The 23,074-nt window shown below is 37.3% G+C and overlaps 1 protein-coding gene across 3 annotated transcripts; it reads left to right on the forward strand.

Moving 5' to 3' along the window:
- Nucleotides 1-552: 552 nt before the first annotated feature.
- Nucleotides 553-22,038, forward strand: LOC129790539 (monocarboxylate transporter 2-like). Of its 3 annotated transcripts, none has more exons than XM_055828095.1 (7): nucleotides 553-631; nucleotides 5,130-5,591; nucleotides 6,398-6,599; nucleotides 15,329-15,502; nucleotides 19,355-19,529; nucleotides 19,820-19,984; nucleotides 20,687-22,038. In XM_055828095.1, exons 2-7 carry the CDS (start codon nucleotides 5,421-5,423, stop codon nucleotides 21,789-21,791), a joined length of 1,992 nt encoding a protein of 663 aa, XP_055684070.1. In that variant the 5' UTR covers nucleotides 553-631; nucleotides 5,130-5,420; the 3' UTR covers nucleotides 21,792-22,038. The 3 variants fall into 3 exon arrangements, with proteins under 3 accessions (XP_055684070.1, XP_055684069.1, XP_055684071.1); XM_055828094.1 differs by having other exon boundaries at nucleotides 556-631; nucleotides 19,757-19,984; XM_055828096.1 differs by having other exon boundaries at nucleotides 557-643.
- Nucleotides 22,039-23,074: the final 1,036 nt, after the last annotated feature.

The raw sequence follows: 23,074 nt of genomic DNA on the forward strand, positions 1-23,074 counted from the left end.
ATTTTTTTAAGAAACTTTCCTAAGATTGAATAAAAAATTATAGGGTAAAATTTCAAATTATGAACGTTAAAACGAATTTTTCATAAGGTTTTTTTTATTCTCTCTTCGTCTATAATTCCTTTCAGCACAATTCTTTCTAACAAATCTTATTGGATTAAAAAAACCAATTCTAAGTTTTTAGACAAAATTCAGTAAAATCGGGCTTTGAGTGAACATCAAGAGAACTAGTTATTACCAAACGATTTCTAACAGTGTATGCGGTGGAAGAGCACCGTGATAGTAGGGCCGCGAAATGCATTGCTGTGGCGAGTTGGACGGGATAAGAAGTGGAGGAATGCCGTGGAGAGCGCACTGCTCGACACAGACACAGTCACTTTGGCGCACTTGAATAACGCAAAAGTCAGTGCGCCACATTCGGGCAGCACGATGTGCCACAATCTTCAGCTTGTTGACTCTCCTCTTGGGTATCTCTCTCGCTCACGCCGTATACACGACATATATGAGCAGAATTGTACAATCCCAACAAGCTTATACCATTTGGCTCGCCAATCCGTTCAGTTGTTAAGCAGCAGCAGCGCGCGAAGCACTTCTTGACCGCCGCGTTCTTTGTGCGCGACCTGCTCCCGATCAGGTCATCATACCCGTGCGCTTTCGGGCCAAATCACCTGCCCCAAATCTTCCCGCTACAACCGCCCACCTGTGTGTCTGTGCAGAAAAAAATTCCCGCCAAAAAGGCCCTCACAGTGTTCCATTAAAATCATTTTTATTTTTTCACCCAAAAAGCTTACTCTGTGTGCTCGCAATAATCGTGCTCCCAACGTATCGAAAGTGTTGCATTTTTTTTGTTTCTTTTTCATTTTTACTTCTTCTCAAAACATACCCACAAAACCAGCATATCCATATAGCAATCTCTTTTGCAAGTGTCTCTCACACACCGTGTACAGAGTTGCCGCGAACAACCAACCAAAAAAAAACGTCCACCGTGAAGTGACTTCGAAAACGACCAATTTGAACTACAACTTGTGCACGATTTTAATTATCTCTCATTTTTTCCTTTGCTTACCCACACTCCCTGCAGCCATATGAAGATTATGTTTTTTTTAAGTCCACTCTTCATGCTGTTAAAGTGCAATTTTGCAGGGTATTTAGTACAAAATGACGATGCATCGCACGCTAAGGGAGTTGTTTTGATGCTCTCATTGCGTGGGAGATAGCAATGCTCTAGCTAGAGAGACAGAGAGAGAGAGCACTTGCATCTACGCTAGAGTGTAGCAGCTGCCAATGGGAGTCATTTGTAGTGCAAAAAGGGGGGCAGTTTCCGCTTGGGAAAATAATACTAAAAGTGGTTATCAAAGTTTAGCGGAAGTGCAAACATATGCTGTGCAAAATCATGGAACTTTTCACCAGATTATTGCTAAAACTACCCCAGGCAACAGTATTTAATTTAGAGTAGTTTTTTTAAGGGAATTGTGGGAAAATAGTTTTTTTTTTAACAAAAAAAAATTCCTGTGTTTGAATTTCGAGTTTCATTGCTTGAATTAAAATTCTAAAAATATATTTTGAAGTTAAAATATTTTTTTAAAATAGTTTTAGTGGCCAATTTTAAAGTTTCAGTGTCTGAATCTAATATTTTAGGCTCAGAAAAGTAGCGAAGAGTAGGTAAAATAGACCCTTAATGTCTCCTAAAGAGCTTCCTTTTAAAATTATAACTGTTAGTACACCACGAAAGCTTTCAATCTTCATAAATTTCAACGAGAAAAAAACTTTAAATTTATCGAAGTGTTAATAATCCTTTTTGCTCCTAAAATTCCTGGCAGCAATTTCCTGGCAATACATCACAACCATACCAACTTATATCCGGATCTTTTGTTCAAGCCACACAATATCTGCTAGTTGGGGGTGTTATCCAAGCACAACACCCCCCTCGAAAGTAACTCCTCATAATCACATGGATGACTTTCTCAAATTTTATCTCTTCAGCAACACACTATCAGGATGTCACTCTATTGTTTGCACCACAACATCCCCATCCCCAAGATCAGCGCCCAGATCACCCCTAACACCCCACCCCCTCAACTTTAACATCATCGTAAATGATACGAAAAACTCTTTCCCACGATAAAAATGTTGATTCACTTTGGGAGCTTTTGCTGTGTGCGAAAATGTTTGCATTTCTGCAATTTTCTGCACAATCTCACCCAGGAAAAGAGCACGACGGCACACAATCTTGTCTGATTAGATCAATCTATATATGCATATATGAGTGGTAAAGAGAGACGTTTTTTGCCCACACGGGCTGTACTCACGTTTTTTTGAGCGCGCAGTTTGAAATATAAATCCATTTAAATTCTCCATCCATCGACGATTAACACGACTTTTTGCTCAGGAGGTTTGCCTGCCCAAATGGAGGCCAATTTAGCAGTCAATCATGCGCGAGAACAATCAATTTCTGTGGGATATATGTATGTAAAGAGAAAAGAAGCTCAATTAGTGTCATATTTCGTGACCTTTTTGGATCATCAGTGCGCGCGTAATTCGTTACGCTTGTACGGAGTTATTTAAATTGATTTTTGAATAATAATTGAATCAGGGAGCTTCCACTCAAGTGGAGGGATTTAATGAGGTGTCAGCGGAAGGTCAGGAAACGTCAGTAGCGTGGATTGCTACTGAAAGACTGAAAGGGTTATTCTGGGAAAGCGGGAAAGCTCATCTGTTTTAGGAAGTTTTGCTCAATTCAAATTATTTGTATTTTTTTAAATGAATTTTGTATTAAAAGCTTAAAGCTTCTGTGAGGGTTTTATAGTTATTTTCTAAATATAAGAAATCAATCAAATATAGTACAAATAATTGAATAAAAATGAATAAAAGTTTTTGTAATAAAAGTTTAAATTTTTCATTTCAAAATTAAACCCAAAGAGATATTTTTTTAAAGGGAAAATGGAGAAAATTTAGCCAGAACTTTCAGCCCCAGTGGCACCGTGATAGGTCAACCCCCTTTACATCCGCCATATATAGAAAGAGCATCAACTACCAAAAATCCAACGAACCATCTTCGGGTTTATCAATCAAGCAATCAAAATCCCATCTTGGTAGAGGATAAAAGCTCCATTGATTCGTATGAGTTTCTTTGCCCCACCCGCACACAGCTTTCCTCCGGAAAATTCTCATCTCTCTGGGTGTTTTGTCACACCAGGGCACACTGATAGCGGGGGAAGGGGAGGGAGGAAAATTTATGGGAATTGCATTGATGACAGTTGAACAAGGAGGAATATTTACCGATGCTCAACTATGGCGCTCTGGTCCCCCATTCCAACGCATTATATTTATGATTCCTCTTAATACCTTCTCGCTTCTCACACATTATTGCCATCATCATGCGAGACATCCGCATAAGTTGTTGCTTCCTTTCCTGCCTTGTGCACGGAATTCCTTTCTCACCCATGAAAACAAATGGCTATATCGGGGAGTTATTTCTGTGTGTATTTGCCCATCTTCAGCTGAATCTCATCCACAATTGACTTTTCAATTGAGCCCCACATGCTCCCCACGGTTTTCGCGTATATCAATGAAAAAAGCCTCACTGTGTGCTTCCATATCTTTTTCATCCCATGCCAAATACGATGGGATTATTAACCCATAGAGCTCTTTCTCCTCTCTGTCTCAATGTAAGCACCCATGCAATGTGAGTCCATTAGGCACTCCACGGGAATCAATTCACCTTTCTATTTTGGCATCATCGCCGCCATACACACCGGTGCTTGTGTGGCTCAAATGGGGCCCCCTTTTGAGCGAAAGAACTTCTCTTTCTCGCATGCGTAAATTGAGATAATTGCCGCCGGTGCAAAAAGGGACTTGACAGACGCGCAGAAATGGCTCTTTTTGGATAAAATCCAACATAAATATACTCCACCATTTTACGCGGCAATCACTTTTTTTCCACGACAACAGGCCATCCGATTGGGTGTGATATGTTTATTTGGTCCATTTGACCATGTACCGCGGGTGACGCGATAATTCGGCGGGAGAGCATTAAAACACAGCAAAAAACAACCATAAATCGTATCCATTTCACACCAAAAATTACCCACTGATTGCTCACGGCGTGTCAACCAAGGTTCGCTGAACTAAAAATTTAATTTAGAGGAACATCTGTTGAAGTTTTTAATTAAAATTAAATTTATTGTAATTCTTTAAGGGAAAAATGAATAAATAATTACTTAAATTTAATTAAAAAATTGTGAAGTACTTAATTAAGTTTTGGGCTTGATGAATAAAGTTTTATTCCTCGAAGAAACTTTTAAGTATTCAAGCGGGAAAGGATGATTAAATAATCCTAAATTTTATTAAGAAAATATAAAATATTCAAAATGAATTCATGGCCTGATGAATGAAGCTTTCTTCCCCGAACAATCAAATTTAAGGCTTTACAAGAAAAATCTATGATTTAGTCTGTTTTATTATCCAAATAATTAATTTTCTCATCATTTAAGGCTCAATTTGAAGAGATTTTCCTCTCAATTTTCCCCTTGAAAGCCTTAAAGTATTTTTCCCCGTGAAAAACCGAAAGTTCTTCAGTGAACCTTGGCCGCAGCACTATTTTCCACCGAAAAACTTTCAAAAGTTCATTGCTTGCGCTTTGACACGTGAAGATAAATTCTCTCTAGAAGGAAACTTTTCATTCCCCCATCCTCCAATTTGCCTCAAACATCTTCCATTTGTGTTCTTATCCATTTCCCAATTGTCTTTCGTTTATTTTTTGTTGTCATTTTGCTTCATTTTAAAACTTCCCCTAAAACATACTTACAGAAAATTAGACAAATAGAGTCAACTCATCGCGTTTTCCTCATCCCTTAAACCACACCGAATAAGTTCGTATCAGCAATTGAGGAAAGTTTTTGGAACTTTTCAATTTAGTCACCCTCTCACCCATTCCCCGCGTGAACTGTGACCTCGATTTTTTTCGGTTGAAAAATTTAATTCTTCCACAAGATAAACACCACCAATTAAGGCGATATTTTCTGCACAGAAACACATTAAATTGAAAATTTAAAAAAGAAATTAAAGAGAAATAAATTTAAATGAGAAAGAAAAAAACCTCCATCTCATTTCTTGAATGTTGCATTCTTCAGCTGTGACCACAAATGATCCTCAATGGTCAGAAGGCGTGCGCGAGTGGATTTAAATTAATAGAGCAGTTTTCGGTGTGGAATCTGTGCGAAAGTGGATATAAATGTGCTGCTATCGCGCTGAGACGAGAGACAATTAATATGGATTTACATGAATTTATCACTCCAACGTCTTGCGTGCGCATGAATGGGTAGGGGTACGTGCAAAATGCATTGGGAACTGAGTATTATATCCGGTGGTTAAGTGAAATCTCCTTCGTGTAGTTCTTTCTTTTCTTGTCGCTGCACGAGGAGATGAGCGGCGGGCTGGCGACAAGCCGGAGATCTCTCCGGAGATCGCAATCACTGCCACATATTGCATCGCAATCGTCACGCAATGATTCGGGATTGGGCTTTAGTGGATCATGCAGCGATCTCGATCACATTCATCACCACCATCATCATCTACATAGCCAAGAACCAAAGGTTTGCAAAAAGGGGTGCACGATCACCAACAAAATCTCATTTTATCAGACTGGGGGTTGCCAAATAAGGGTCAGAGGTCAAACTTAATTGGATGAAGATTTAAATTAACAAAAAAATATTTTCTTATCCGCCCTGTTTCAATAGATATTTCACTACACCCTTGACTAAGGCTAGATTTACGTTAAAAGCTTAAATCCTAATTTTATAAATTCGAGCTTTTAGGGTGGCCAGGAAATTAGGGGATGATTTGAAATAAAAAGCAAATGAAACTTTTTGAGTTTCTGCATCTTTTGGTGGCAGAAATTTTCAGATATCTTAATTCAATCAAAAGTTATTCGCGGTTAAAATCATGCCTTAATTTTCTAGCCGCCCTGTATTTAGAGTATTTTAAATCATCCAATAAAAGCCATTTGCGAAGTATGTTTAATGCTCCACTACCCATGTATTATGCTGGTAGATCAAGAATTTAATTGGTTGGAAAAATCTAGCACAAAACTATTAAATATTGTCTCATTAAAACCCTTTTCTATGTGCCCCCAACCAAAAGAGATAACAAAACATTCTCACATTGAAGATAAATCCCTTTTTATGGCTAGAAATCTGAACTAAACTCTATTAATTGTTGTTGGTATCATGAGAGTTACAAAGTGCTTTGTATGTGCAACATTTCCCACCTCTCTTGACCTATGGCAACCACCCCCCACCCCCTTCTGAAAGCTCTGTGCATATTTTACAAAATTTGCATTAAAAGAGCTGAACTTGAGATGGGATACAAGGGATGTATTCATACAACCCCCTCAATGCAGATAGCTTATGGTGCTCGCCTCGTGACGGATTTGAGGCAATTAATGACTTTGCGGCAACACTACTACCCCGAAGGTGGCTGGGGATGGCTCCTGACCAGCATCGGGTTAACAATGCAGTGCATCAGTCATGGGCTCCACACATCCGCCGGCGTGCTCATGGTGGAAATGATGCGGACATTCAATCAAGACATCTTGAATGCAGGTTAGGTCAAAATCGCATTAATATGCGCCCCAAAAATTTCCTCCATTAAATTTCTTTCACGTTCTGCGCGCAAAATAAAATACATTCGATAGGCAAATCACGCCTGAAAATTACTTCTTGTCCAAAAAGAAAGAAGCCCAGAGACGTCATACGTCTTTTTTGAAGAAGAAGTATTCCACGGAGAGCTCACAGAGTGAGACCAAAAGTGTGATTAAGCGGGAATAAAAAAAAAAAGTAAATTGAAGCTTTCGTAACGAGATTTTCGTCTGTGCGAGTGCAGAAAAATTGCAATTACATTTTATGGTGGGACAAATTAAATTTTATTGATTTTCTCACAAAATGTACTTCTCCGTGGGCGAACTTTGGGTCAATATAGGGAGTCTTTCTCTTTCTCTTCGTCTTTTTTTCTGTTACTTCTTTTACTATCATAAACAGCCCATTACAAATTGAAAACACGACAAAGTTTGGGGAGATTTTCATTGCGAATAAAATCTCACTTTTTATTGCAATGTTTGCTCCCTATATATCCACCCCCATCTCCTTCCACGTCTCCTTCTTGCAAAACACGATGGGCAGCAAGACAAATAGACAACGCTGAGATTTAAGATAGGAGAGTGGATAAATAAAATGGATTAACAGTAGGCACAAAAAAATATGATATTGATGCCATTAAATGAAGCTCTATTTCATTTCCTCTTTCAACTCCACCCCCACACACACCCACAGCCTAAAGCCCCTCATATCTCTATCAAACACCCTCATCCCCCCGGAGGCTGTGAGATTGTGGCCACATTTTGGAGGAAATTGAAAAAAAAAGAAGGAAAAATAATCAAGAGCTAGTAAAAGAAAACACATGTAGTGCGGTAGCATCTGTTAAGAAGTTTTGTATCTTTTTCAACATCCTCCCCCCTCAAGAAAAAACTCCCCAAAAGAGCGAGAGAAAAGCCAAAAACTTTAGACATTTTGGAAGTTTCGTAAAATGGAAAAAAGTAGCCAAGGATAGATAAATAGCGGAAGAAATTGTTGTCTGATGCTTTGTTAGTTTAGTAGAGAGAAAGCTCTCTAGAGAGTAAGGTAAAGCCAGCATGTTAAAGGAATGACTTCAAATGTTGCTGATAGATGCACAAATAAAAAGAAATTTTATGGAAAATAGAGATTTTATGCAAAGAAATTGAAATTGAAACAAGGGGGGAAGAATTAGACAAGTGGCGTACGTACATTGAGCTTTTGTTTAAAATTTAGAACAAGAGCTTTTTTAAAGACATTAAAGCAGAGAGATTAAAGAGATTTTTTTTTAATAAAATAAAAAATTGCTGATCAAATAATTTTCAAAGTTACTTATAGACAGCATAAAGTTATTTCTGTGAAAAGATAAAATTATTTTCAGGTAAAAATTCAATTTCTCTCTGATTAAATATATTTAATAGAACAAAATTGTTTGCTGCCAAAGAAACTTTTTTAGTGACAGAAATAAATTATTTTCAAATGGAATAAAATTATTTTTCAACTGTATAGAAAATTTTCTGATCAAAGAATATTTCTGGAGGAAATAAAATTCTTTTCTAATAAATTAAAGTATTTTACAGATAGAAAAAAAAAGTATTTTCTGGCCATTAAAAAAATAATTCAAAGCTGATAATCCAAAAAGGATCCATTTCCTTCCATTAATCAACCCCATACTCCCCTTTTTCCTCATAAAATAAAGCAATGTACACCACTTCATAGGAAAACTCTCCCCTTGCTACATCCCATTCAGATTTTCTTGTTTTTTTCTTCTTCTTAAAATAAAAGACGCATTGCGGGTGGAAATGAGAATAAACATGCGAATCCTCCCCCCATCCCCATTAATCAGTGTGACGCCAGCGGCAAATGGCAATTAATTTCTTGTAATATACCCACCAATACATTTTTTCCCATCACTCTCACTTAATCCCATTAAGTTTGATGTTTGGCAGATCTTTTTTTTCTTTTCTTTTTGTGGCTGTTAGGCTTATTTTTTGCAAACATATAGATCGAATTTCATCGTTGTTAGTCACCACACACTGGGTGGAAATTTGAGTACATTTTGGAGTAGAGATTACAAGATATTGCACGCGGGGTGTGCCCCTGAATCCACAGGTGGATGCATACAGAGTGATTTATTTGCATAGTTAGAAGCTCTTCTTCGTGTCTTGGGAGCGCGCTCTTTTTTTCTGCTCCACCTCTCCTAATGCAAACGATGATAAATCAATTTTCTTCGAGAAACTCGTCCAAAGAGCATGGAAGAAATTTATTATGTGCGAGGTATTTTGCATGAAATCAAGTTATATAAACTCCGGGCTGGAGTTATAACGAATGAAAAGGAAAGAGAGAAAAACGAACCCCAAATGCGGGTCTTCCGGGGCGGACGGGGGGCTCATCTGTGACACGAGGGGCGGACAGAAGGAAGATGATGCGTGGTGATTCCGGGATGTTGGTGGCACACAAGAAATGCATATTAGTGGTGTGTCACATCTGTCAAGAATGTGAAATATGTTCTCCCCTTTTTTCTTCCTTCCTTTTTCTTCTTCCTCAAAAGTCTCCCTTGATGGAGCTGGGTCTTGGTCCTCAGCATCACATGACACCCATTCATCATCCTATCATTTGCACAAGTTTCACAAGTGCCGGTGATTTCCTCCTCTCAATATCTTTTGCATCTCATTCCAGAGTTGCAAAGCCAAAAAAAACGGAAATTCTGACAGCTGTCACTGGGCGTCCAATGAGAAAATTGACATTTAATCCCACCGCTGCCACCATTTGTTTCGCTATCCACTCTCAAATTTCCTCTCTCGCGCAACGAAATCATGGCAATTTCCACTTCCTTATCATTCATCTAAAATATATTCCAACTTTGATCTTCCATGTATATAGCCACATACATAAATACATATTTATAGAGGATGTGTAATATATAGGACACCTCCTCGTGGCTAAGTTCAAAGGACTTTTGCGGCATTGAGTTGCGACTCGTGCCGCAAGAGTCTATATGGCATTGACATGGCTAAAGTAAATGTGCTACGTGGTCCATCCATCTTCCTTCCCCATTTGCATTGCAAAATTTCTCGGAATTTATTGACAAATTGTTGCATCCATTTATCAAATTCACTTCCACACTGACAATTGCCATGATGGGTAGAAAGGTTGCGAAATGAGTTAATTAAACAAAATGATTAATTCACATTGCAATTCCTTTTGATGTCCATTCCTTGGAAAATTGAATTGAGTTCATGAACCAACTACTATGTACAGGGTGCTAATTTGCAATTATATCTACTCTCTACACGTTCCCATTCCCTTCCACACAAGGGAAAAACTTCTTCTCGGGAAAATTTAGTTGGAAAATTGTCTCTCTTGAATGAGAGTCTAGAGCTTTAAGCTTTTTTGAGTCTTTCCGTATCAGTTTCAAGAAAATCTTTTCAAAATTTTCTCTCAGACTACATACAAAAAATTCTATATAGTCTTGCGATTTTTTTGACAAGCAATCATTTTTTTTTTACAATGTACGACAAAGTTAGAAAAATATCATTTCAACGAGTTTTTGAGAATCAAAAAGAATAAATCATAAAAAGCTCAAAATATTCAACCATATCGACATAAATCCATGGGAAAATGTTTAAACTTCTTTTCACGTGGGTTATCTACCACCCACCACCCCTTTTTGATATCCAATATCTACGAGCAATCCCTCAAAGTGAAGAATCAAAAACTTCGCTTCCTTCCTGCGGCATTTTGTGCTTCTCCAAACATTCAAACCAAGTAAAAATTCCAAGAACAAGTGGAAATAAATCGAAGTTTGTCATCGTAATAAATCCTTCTTTCACTTGCAATGGGAATCATTTTCACCCCCCTTACCCCCCATGTATTTTCGCATACTTTCCGCAGTCAAATTCTTAAAGCAATGTAGGGAGCACCACAAAAGTTTTTCAATTGACAAAAGGAATTTTTATTAGCGCGACACTTTTCTCCCATTTTTTATTCTTTGCCACCCTTTCCCCCCACCCTTTCTTCTGCCCTCTATCCCGTGATAATACATATTTTCTTCTTGAGGCAGAAGGAAAAGAAAATAAATGACTTGTAGAAGAGGAGAATTTCGTGTCTTACTCCTAATCTCTTGTGGCAAAATCGCTTCAGGCGTGCGCCTTTGATCTTTCAGCCACACCATGGAGTATTCTTATAATGCATATAGGTAGGTAGGTAGGTATAGGTATTTACTATACCTTAAAGCTGAAACGAGCTATGATTGCACTACACCATAAAATTAATTGCATTTTCAATACGTGAGCATCTCATCACATTTCCAAGATTTATGTGCGGTTAATTTCAACCTCTAAATGGTTAAATGGAAATTTTCTCTCCTCCCGGAGTTAGGCGCGCACTCATGTCCGCTATAAGGCGAATGTGAGGAGCACTAAATAAACAAGAAGCAATAAAATGGTGTGTGAGAAACATTTGTCGCTATTCCAGCGGAAGAATTTATTAAGTAAGTTATAGGAAAAATGGATATATAAGAAAAGTACCAAAAGAGGGGCAAAGCACTAAGTTTCTGCACATACGGTTAAGAGAGAAAAAAGCTAAGAGGCAGAGATTAAACTCATGTGGTGTACAATGTAATGCCCAGAAGGTGTAGTTATATGTCTTGTTTCATCGTTAAAATGCAATAACTCCACGCAATATGGTCAATATCTTGAGTTCTGTAGTAGTCAGGATGGACGATTGCATGAGGAGGTTAAATTCATTGAATAATTCGCATAATTTTAGATTTTTCTATGGACTTGTTTATGATTTTCTAGTTTATAAATCAATTTTCTTTTCATTTCTAAATATAAAGGGAAATCAGTGGTTAGATTCTCATGTAAAACACAACCTTCCTATACGATTTTTCCACAAGTTTTCTTTCTAAAATTTTTGTGAATTTGTGGGAAAATATTTTTAGGTTCTTCATCGAAGTTCAACACACACTCATTCATGAAAATATTAAAAATTTTATAGAAAATCTTTCTTTTCACTTTAAGGCCTGTCATAAAACTAATCAGAACAATGTAGTCAACATTATTCTTTGAAACTTGTTGTACTCACTGTTTATGTTTGGACACCTTGACACTATTCTGTCATTTTGAATCCATTGTTTCGCTTTCCTCAGGTTCCTGTAAGTAAGGAAAATTCTAATTAGCCCAAAGATTTAATAAAGCTCTAAAAGCTCTTTTAAGAAAAATAAATTGAAATGAAATTAATTTTTTCTGCTAATTTTCTTTAAATTTTCCTGCATTTTAAACTTAAAAAAAAACGTACACCATGCCTTTGAAAATGCCTCCCCCTTGGCCGGAAGCCGCGCAAATGCTCTTCATGGCGAAAAATTGTCTCTTGTACATCGAATAAGTGTCAATTTCATCCTCAATGAATAATTTTATATGCCCTTCTTCCGTCTTCTCGTGACTTTTACGACTTTTCATTTCACATTGTGCAAGATTTTCATTTTCTTCTCTTTTTTATTGCACGGACTTCTTTTTTTTTGTCTTGAGCATTTCGCGAGGATTTCAATATTTTCCCACCCCCGCACACATCCCAGAATTTTATAGCATGAGGGGTTGGAGAGAATCCTCCCACGCCCAAAGAGAATTGATTTGAAACGAATAAATTTGGTCGTTTTGAAAAGTTTTTGAAAAATTTTATTCTTCGTCAATTTATTGCTCTATTTTGCAACTCTGGGATTTTTCACTTGGCATGGAAGGCTGTCTAGCTAGAGCGTCTCATGGCGTACAAACATCATCACTTTTCACCTTCAATCAGTGACAATAAAATTTTAAGTGCGCACCCAAGTGGAAAAGTTCTCTTTTAGATAAATTTTTCAAATGGCGGGAAGGGCGAATCGCGCTAAAGCTCTCCCAAAGGGAACATTTTGCCGTTTAAGGCTCCAACAGATGGACGAGAAATTCCTCGTGCGGTGCGGCGCGGCGAGGTTTTCGGCCAATCAGAAGCGAGAGATGGCACACACATTCTCACCCCACCGTACGAGAACGTTTTTCGGCCAATCCGAGGCGACGATAGGCCACGAAATCCTCGCCGCACCGCACCGCACGAGGAATTTCTCGTCCATCTGTTGGAGCCTTTAGAAGATAATTAATGGGGCTCTAGGACTCTCTAGGGAGGGAGCTCCGGACCGGAGGGTGAGAATGTGGACAAAGTACAAAAGAAAAACGGCTAGATAAAATTTTACGATGCACTAGACAACACGAGCGTAAACTAAACAAGAGATTTCCAACTTCACTTTTATGACTATCGACTGGCAGCAATAATAGTCCCCTCCGGGGGCGGAGGATGGGGCGAGGGCATATAATATGTATGTCCCCAAGAGAACATTAGAAGAATGTTTCTAATGCGATATTGCCGTGTTTTTGATAGTATCTTATTGTTATTGCATTTTTGGGAGAAGGGAATTTTATTATTCATTTTAGCCATTTTCATTGCATTCAGATAAATCGTCTTAATTGCTGTTTTGCTAAAGAAAAAGATGGAAAATGAGTTTTTTCTTCTTCAGTTTCTTGGAGAATAAAAGAAGTTAAATAATAAATTTATTTTATTACTTTCTGTGACGTCATTGTTTAGTTTTTTTGGTAAATATTTGGAGGAATTTCCTAAATTTCTTGGGATTTTTTTTTCTTTTAACCTGTCTCGATTATTTTCTCAAATAAGGGACTTTTTTCATACAGAAACGAATAAACTGCTTTTGAAAATAAGTTAAAAAATCACCCCCATCCTCTCCCAAAGACTCTCAAAACTATTTAATTGAATATTCATTAAATGCAACCAGTGGCACATTCTAATTCTTTATTAAACAATAAAATAACTTATTGGTGAAAAATGTTTAAAATATTGAATTTTTATTGCATATCCTGTGTGGGAAACTTCTCAATCGTGCTACCATCCCCCCAACTTTCTGATTTCCCATGAGCCATGGAAGAAAATTCCTTCTCCACAATATTGTGGTCAAAGTTTTCAATTCAACTTTATAATTGCTCTCCGTTCCTTCGGCACGTTGTATTGCAAAATTCCCCATCATGCAATTAAACATCATTTTTCAATTTCCCTTCAGAGGATTTTCCGCAAAATTTATAAAGAAAAAAAATCTTTAATAAATGAAAGTTTCTTCACAATATTCAAAGAAGAATTTCTTTGGTTTTTTAGGGAAGAAAAAAAGATTTCTTTTGCCCCCAATAAAAGTGGGAAGAATCACATCTGAAACTCAAACAGGATTTATCCATAAAATCTCAAAGAAAGTACGAAAGATAAAAGGTTAAAGGCGTCATCACTTTGAACCACCTTTTGATCCACAAGAAAGCTCGTGAAAATCCCCCGAAAATCCACTCTCCTATAAAAGGGAAATCACAATCAAATCAACGAGGAAAAAAAGGCAAGAAAAAAGAAAATAAAGTCAAAAAGCAAAGAGAGTAATAAAATCTGAAAAATATTACCAACCATGGCCTTTATTATTTTTAATAAATTAACTTTTCCCGCTTCATTGTTGCCAACGACCGTAAGGAAATTCAAAACTCAAAAATTTCCCAGCTAAACCGCGATGAAAAGTGTACGGAATAAGCATTAATTGCCAGTAAATTATGAAAATTTATCCTCTCAATAGACGTCAGAGAATGAAAGGAAAGCCACACACAAGAAATGCTTCATTTTGTGGATTTGCACTCTCTGCTGGCTCTGCTGGCACCCATTTGTGCAGCGATAAAATGCTCCATCCTGTGGAAATTGTCTCCCGCAGGGGGGAATCTTAGTCATTCGAGAAAGTATGTAATGGTAGAAGGCAAACCCTCATAAATGCCGAAGAAAATGGATCAAATACTGCATATATTGACTTTTGGGATGACAAATCAAACAATAAAAATTTTATGGCCAACAAATGTTTCTTCATTCGTCATCTGATCCTTTGTACAAGTTGCCGATAGATCTGAGTTGTTGCAATCTCCCAGGTTGTAGATAAAGATAAGAGATTTATGTGTGAATAAAAAGAGTTTGGCCTCTTCTATACACGAAATATTATTCAATTTGCGACGTTTCGGGAACTTATATTGTTCATCTTCAGGCATAAAAAATAATGGAATAATATTTTCTAAGAAATAGAAGAATTTGTTCTTAAGAAAGGAGAGAATGCCGACTAAAAGAAACACGAGATAATAACCAGGCGCCTCCATTGCGCATTTACTATTCTGTTATTGTATAAGAAATATAAAAACATTCATAGACAATTTATTAATTATCCTTTATTACACTTTATGACACTAAGCAGGAAACTTTAAAACAAAAATTAAAAACTAAATAAATTTTTATCTATAAAAATCATATTTATGAATTAATTCAACTCTGATGTGGGAGTCAAAGTTTCTTGAGAGTTGTTGCCATACAAATTTTTCCAGCAGGAGTCATCGATTGATGGAAAACCCAAGATGTATTTTCAGGGGCAGTTCAACGATAATAAATAACCCAGGACTTGGTGAACATGTTATGTGGAGTCCTAGGAAGTCCCTTCTTATGTTGATATTTGCCACACTTCACACATTTCTGAAGGACTTTATCACATTTCCTTAACTCTTTGAACGATGTTCTCGATCCTTTTTCGTTCAAGACGTTCAAGATGTCCCCAGGATGTTAATTCAATTTTGAATATTTTGTTTATTCGTCTTTTTTTTTCTTTTTTTTTTCTGCAGGATGGCTAGGAGCTCTATCAACTGCCGTCGCCCTGGGCATTTCACCGATTACGGTGGCTCTCTGCAAACGCAAGTCGACACGCCTCACCGCCGTTATTGGTGGTCTAGTCACAGCTCTTGGGTGCCTCTTCACATCGTTCGCCTCGCAATTTCACCAATTGTTCTTCAGCTATGGTAATCAATTCTTTTTTTTTTGCCCACATCTCCTTCACTTTTTTTCCTCTAAATCTATTATGCTGCTGTGAACACTCATCGCCTCTCTAATGATGCTCCACGCACATTCAAAATTATGAGCCACTGAGAAAATATCTCCCCCGGGGGCAAATTGTGTCATTAGTGGGGACGCGCGAAAGGGTGAATTAGAATGTGGTGGAATACTGTGAGAAATCTGGGAGAAATCCCAAAGAAATCTAAATTAAAATTCTTACTTAATGTTGCCATTTGAGTCTAGTAAAAGAGATTCTTGTCTCTCTTTAATTTACTAACTTTATTTAGTCGTTAAAATGGATTAAATTTAAGAATATTTATGTTTAGAATTGAGAGAATCTCCGAGATGTAATGGCGGAGGGGACGCTTAAAAAACTCACCACGTGTGGTGAATTAATTCATTCAAATATGACGCCAATGACAACGATTAAATTAATTTTTTTAACAATATAAAAAAAAGTAAAAGAGTCAATTTTATGTAAATTCTCCACAAAAACTCCAACAAATGGAAAATTAAAACAAGAAAAGCATTGAAAGTGTTTCAAATAACACCAAAAAACATCCAAAAAACCAGCAAAAAATGCGCCATCATTAAAATTCTCTATGATAATCGAAACAAATTGAAGGAATAAAAAAAGCCACGCACGTCTGGAAGCCCCACAAAAGTAGACGTGAAGCAAATCGAAAGATCAACTGGGTGAGCAATTTGATGAAAAAAAAGAAGAAATCAAAACCTCACTCGTGGAGTGATTTGCATTGAAAACAAGAGTTTTTTCTTCAACTTGCTCCACAAGCTTCAAAACGTGCCACACAGACTTTTTTCCCGTACCCTCGTAAGCACCTTCTTTTTGGCCTTCTTTTAATCTGCACACAATCTTCTTCACTGTCCCATTGATTTTTGTGACGGTGCTGAAGAATACGCGCGGAGGATGATAAATGAATTGATTTTCAATTATTTACTTCTCACCAATCTCGTGTGGTTGGTTAAGTCACGCAAAAATGAGAAGCTTCAGCAGATTTGAGTTGTATTGGGCGAATGAAGAAATTGTAACAATGATGAAAGATTGCATGGTGAGTGCAAATAAGGAAAGGGAGTTTCAATATATGAAAATAAATATAAAGTGGATCACAGCCACAGAGCAAATATAACCAGAGAGCTTCTTTTGTGCAAGAGTAAATATTGGAGAAAATGTGGAAGATGAATGGTCGGCGGTTGGTTTGAAAGTTCTTGCCTTTTAAAATTAAACGACAAAGTAGGATAATGAAAAAAATCCATAGATGGCGACACTTTTAGATGGTCCAAGATGAGATCTTCGAATGATGGAAGACGTTGAAGATGCTTCTTAATAAATTAGCGGGAAGTAATTTTTTTAAAGCATAAAAATAAATCAAATGAGAATAATGAAAAAAAAACTCATTAGATGGCGATACTTTTAGATGGTCTAATATGGGTTTTTCGAAAGGTAGAAGAGTCTACTTGACGAATTAGCGGGAAATAAATATTTTTTGAAGCATAAAAATAAATCAAATGAGAATAATGAAAAAAAAAACTCATTAGATGGCGACACTTTTAGATGGTCCAAGATGAGATTTTTGAATGATGGAAGACGTTGGAAGACGCTTCTTGATAAATTGGCGGGAAGTAATTATTTTTTTGAAGCATAAAATTGAGATTTCTCTGTCTTCCCACTGATCGGCATAACTTCTCATCCAAATCACGTACCTCGAGGACATCTCTTAGTCGGCAAGAATCAAATGAAATGCATCGCATGGGGAAGAAGTTCAAGATTTAACTCCACACACCATCCCATTATGTCATGACAAGTGAGCCATCAATGAGATCTCGCGCAACTTTTGACTCCAAGTGTAGCATAAAAGTGGTGCTCTTGTTGTAATCACCACACGCTCTCGCACATTATTCCGTAGCTCTCTCAACATCAACGCCCGGATCCATAATGGAAGGAGATCAAATGGAGTGCAGAGGAGGGGAGAAACATGAAAGATTGCCGCTCGGAAGAAAAGTGACAAGCAAATGAATTAATCAATCATCGGGGAGGCTATAGCGGGCATGAAAGTGACATGACAGCCCATTCAAGCTTTTGCGTTCAATTGAAAGAAAAATTATGCGGCCTGAGGAAATCAAGAAAATTGATTCACACCCACCGGAAATGGCCAAAAAATCTCCTTAAATTGCTCACCCGACGAAAAAACCGGTACCTTTTGGCAAAGAAAACTGATAAGAAGTAAAAGACAATTTATCATCTCACCTCCCCACCGGAACAGGGAATAATGTAGCTGACAGGCTCCCAAAAGGACGCGCTAAAGTTGACCAACACCCTCTACGGGGACAGAGTCAAACACCTCACAGTGTGAAGAAAATAATTCATCTTCTTACTTTTCTCGTTAACAAACATTTTCCTCCTTTTTGAGAGAATTAATGACAATTTTCTGCGGGGGGAAGAATAATGTGGAAAATTCACTTTTCATCGTGCCAAAATGTGATGAAAATACATCGTGAGAAAATTGATTCAGAACTCTCTCCCAATTGGCTCGAACTTGAGGTAGGATCTATGTTCACGCGGGAAAAATCAATAGGAAAAGTTGTTGAGAGGATTAAGATGATAAATAGAGTCCGATGATGCTGTGAAGACAACAAAAGGTCGAGGAAGTTCAAATTACAATGGAATAGACGTACGAGAAGAAGGATGAAGACTAAACAATGCTTTGTTTGTTAAAGAGAATTCAAGAGGGGAAGGGGATGTTGTGACTTTAAGACTCTGAATGAATTTTAAGGCTAATTCATTTATTTTTTAAGACTGCATCTTAGTTTTAATGAAAGATTGTAAAATAAAATTCATTTATCTTTACAAAAAGTCGTAAAAGTTTAACAGAACAAAAAATATTTGCAAAGATTTAATCTCTTATCCTTAAATCCTCGAAAGAGGAAGTGTGTGAAAAAGTTTTTGGAGGTAAATAGAATTCTCAACAGAATTCAAATTAACTCCAAATTAATTTCAAATTTAATTGAAACATATTTCAAAATCAATAGCAATTTAATAAAAAAAATTAATCAATTCAAGCTGAATTTAAACAACAATTCTTTTATTCATTTTTAAATTAAATCTAATTCAGATTAAATTTTAATTAAATTTAATTTAGAATTAAAAACATAAATTTTAGCTTTAAACTTTTACGACTTTTAATCACATTTGTCACAATTTAACAGACAGTCGTAAGAGTTTAAACCTAAATTTTATTTTTTTTAATTCTAAATTAAATTTAATTAAAATTTAATCTGAATTAGATTTAATTTAAAAATGAATGAAAGAATTTTTGTTAAAATTCAGCATGAATTGATTATAATCATTTGATTAAATAAATTGCTATTGATTTTAAAATATGTTTCAATCAAATTTAAAAATAATTTGGAATTTATTTAAATTAAAAAAATCTGTTCAGAATTCTTTACCCTTCAAAAATTTGCCACGCTCTTCCTTCAAGCATTTAAGGATTAAAGATCCAATCTTTGCAAACGTTTTTTGTTCTGTTTCATTTCTTTTTATGTTTAATTGAATTAATTCAAATTTCATTGAAATTTAATTCAATCGAAAATGAGATAAATAAGTTATTTGTTCTCTATTTTGAATTCATTTAAAAAAAAAACTCCATTAGAATAAAATATCACAAAGAGAAATCAAAATGGCAGACAAAGAACGCCGTGGTGAATTTTCTTTTCTTCACCACAATTTTTAAAAAAATCAAAATACGACTGTTTTCTAACCGTCCCAAACAATTTCCTTTTTTTGTATTTTCTTTTAGCGACAGTTGTTGGAATCGGTGTGGGAATGACGAGAGACTGCTCGACGCTAATGGTGGCGCAATATTTCAAGCGACGCCGGGAATTTGTGGAGATTTTCATTGTGGCCGGAAGTGGCTTGGGTATCACGGTGATGTCCGCATTCATCAAGTCCACCATTGATTCAATTGGATGGAGGTAATAATGGCAAGTGCCATCAACTTCTTATGCACTCTGTGCTTCAAGAAGTTCTGCAATTAATTGCTACTCATTAAATTTTATTATCTGCACCGTCTCTTTTGCTTCTTCCTCATCTTTCACCAATCTGTCTTTTCTTTCTCTTTTCATTCCCTCTTGCTCTCTCTCTTGCTCTCTCTGTGCAACCACCCACATATACTGCCCACGTCCGTAATCCCGTGACACAGATTAGGTTTGCAGGCAGTGACTGGTGTTGTCTTTCTCACATTCATCTTGGGCACATTCTATAGATCAGCATCCCTGTATCATCCCCAACGACGTGCCATCTTGCATCTTAAGAATCAACGACGGAAGATTAAGGATAAAAACAAGCAGGACGACTCACCGCCATTCTTTGACTTTCGTACTCTTCGGAGTAAGACTGTGAGGATACTCCTCGTCTCCACAGCCATCAGGTACAATGCCACAAAATATATAACTTCTCTCCAAACTGCTAGCAGTGCAATTAATTGACTTCCAACCCTGAGCATTACGTGCAAATTTACACCTGTGCCCAATTCCCTCGTTGGGGGCGCAATTATTCCTTCATCCTCTTTCCTTTCTCTTCCCTTCCATCCCATCAACATCATCAGACGGAAGAATAAATTGTGATGGGAAGAGAAGGAAAGTGCAAAGTCACTTTGTGCCACCTTCACAATAAATCCCAATCATTGGCAATGGCACGAAATGTGTGGTTGAAATTGCCTTTTTGTTAAACCAACTTTGGGTCATCATGAGTGGCGCTCATGAATTAACCATTGATGTTGATTTCGGACATAAACGCCGCAACGCAAACAAACAAACAGACCAATTACGGATAAATTGCACCTCATTGATGGGACTGTTACCGTATGATTAGCTAATTGATTATTATGAAGGAGTTTCTTTGAGTAGCTTCTTCTTCAACAAAAGCAATTTCAACTGCATCAGTAGCGCAACATAATGAGCTACATTATCGCATTTCAAATGAATGCTATTAAATTAACTTTCTAACATTGAAAGAAGATTTAGTGAAGAAGCTTTTTAGATCTTATAATCTATTGACTTACTAGCTAGCTAGATCCTTAATCTAGTTTAAATCTATTCTTAATTCTATCTTAAATCTATTTTTTTTACAGCGGTTTCGGCATCAATACTCCTATCTACTATTTAGCTCATCAAATGGAACAGGATGGCATTGGGGATCGCATAGTTGTCCTGCAGGCCTATCTCGGGCTAGCCTTCATGCTAGGTTGCGGTGCTTTCGGCATGCTGGTGGTCCGGAATAGCGTTGAGTGTCGCATTGCGCGACAATATCTCTGCCAAACGAGCATCTTCATGTGCGGCATCAGCATTCTCGCCTTCACAGCTGTTCACGGCAACTACCACGGCTACGTGATGTTCGTCTGGATCTACGGCATCTTCTGCGGTGGCTATCACTACTCCCTCAAAATGTACACCTACGAGCGGGTCCGAGCGAGGAATTTTGCCCGAACATGGGGTTTTGTTCAATTCTCTCAAGCAGCTCCAATTGCCTTTGGCATCCCCCTAACTGGGTACATCAGTGAACGTGCAGGAGCCAAGGAAGGGTACTACTTTAGCAGCCTGTGTGCCCTCCTCGGCTGCCTGGTGCTCTTCTTTGTTGACCTCCACAGAAGAAGTTTATCAAGACACAAACACACCAGAGCCAATGGAACACGACACCTCTGCACCTCCGATTCCTGCCCACAACGACGAAAACTCTCCTTCTCCCAGGAACCCGATCACGAGCCTGGAGTTCTCGTAACCGGAGCCACACTAATGATTGGCTCTGAACTACTCATACCCCAACTCACGGATAAATTCATCGAACCAGCTGTAGAGAAACCCGAATTAACGTGCATCTCTGAGGAGGGAATTGCCGATATGGACCTCCCGGATAATCTCCTGGATGACCTTGACTACGTGGGGGATTGTATAACGTCATGCAACAAAGTTGAGAACTTCCTGATGCTAAGTGAATTCGAGAATAATCTAAATGCCGAAATTCCTGCCATGCTTGAACGAAGGCGTCGTCGGGTATCCATCTCAATGGGGCGCAATGCAAAAATAAGTGAAGCTGATGAGGAAGGCAGTACAGGGAGTGAAAAGAAACCCCGGAATGCCAATTGTCCGGAACATCAACACACAAATAGTCACAGACATCATAAAATCTGCCATACACCATCAAATGCAATATCTGTGATTGATGAGGCTTCTGTCTAAGTAGCGCCCCTCGTGTATTGAATCAATTTCTCAAAAACGTACCTGACAAAATTTCTTCAATTTTCAAGACGACGCACTTCCGGAGGAGATGCAAAAAAGGAGAGTTTACAATAAAATTGTATAAATCTGTGTATAATAAGACTGTAGCCGCAAATGCAGGAATATTTATCGAATTTGTGTAGTAAATATTTCCAATTACATAATAAACACACAAAAAATGGTAAATAAACATCAATTTAGAAGAAAAGAGAGTTATTCATGATCTGAGGAGTTAGTCCCCAAGGAGGTAACCAAATTTAATTTTTAAATTATCAAAGGGCATTGTCAAAGACTCGAGAAAAGCGTAGTCATTTCCCGGAAAAGCGCTGGGAAATATATGAATTTTCACATTTTATGTCAAATCGGGTGAAAACTTTTTTGATTTTTTTCTTAATTTCTAGTTATTCTAGAAAATTCCTTTCTGTGCCATATGAAAGGTATTTAAAGGCCTAACAATATATATTTAAACCATTTTCCTACGGTGGAAAACTCGCGAGATTTTCCGGCATTGAACTTTTCTTTCGCTTCCCTTTTTTCCAGTATTGTACGTGACCAATTTTAATGTAGCGTATTTTGTAGCATTTTTAATTATCTTTCATTTGGTATAACACTTGCCGGGGAAATCCGCTGGGAAAACTCGCTACAGAATGATTTTCCAAAGTTAAGCACGTTTTCGCGTTGGCGAAAAAGAGATAGGCAATTTCCCCTCTTTGATGTTTCCAGAATGTTCTAAGAATTCCCCTGGAAAAAAATTGTCCATCTCTTTTTCTCCAACGCGAAAACCTGCTTAGCTTTGGAAAATCATTCTGTAGCGAGTTTTCCCAGCGGATTTCCCCGGCAAGTGTTATACCAAATGAAAGATAATTAAAAATGCTACAAAATGAGATATTTTAAAATTGGTCACGTGAAATATTGGAGACAAGGGAAGCAAAAGAAAAGTTCAATGCCGGAAAATCTCGCGAGTTTTCCACCGTAGGAAAATGGTTTAAATATATATTGTTAGGCCATTAAATAGCTTTCATATGACACAGAAAAGAATTTTCTAGAATAACTAGAAATTAAGAAAAAAATCAAAAAAGTTTTCACCCGATTTGACATAAAATGTGAAAATTCATATATTTCCCAGCGCTTTTCCGGGAAATGACTACGCTTTTCTCGAGTCTTTGACAATGCCCTTTGATAATTTAAAAATTAAATTTGGTTACCTCCTTGGGGACTAACTCCTCAGATCATGAATAGCTCTC

The sequence above is a fragment of the Lutzomyia longipalpis genome, chromosome 2 (genome assembly GCF_024334085.1).
Source record: "Lutzomyia longipalpis isolate SR_M1_2022 chromosome 2, ASM2433408v1".
Lineage (NCBI taxonomy): Eukaryota > Metazoa > Arthropoda > Insecta > Diptera > Psychodidae > Lutzomyia > Lutzomyia longipalpis.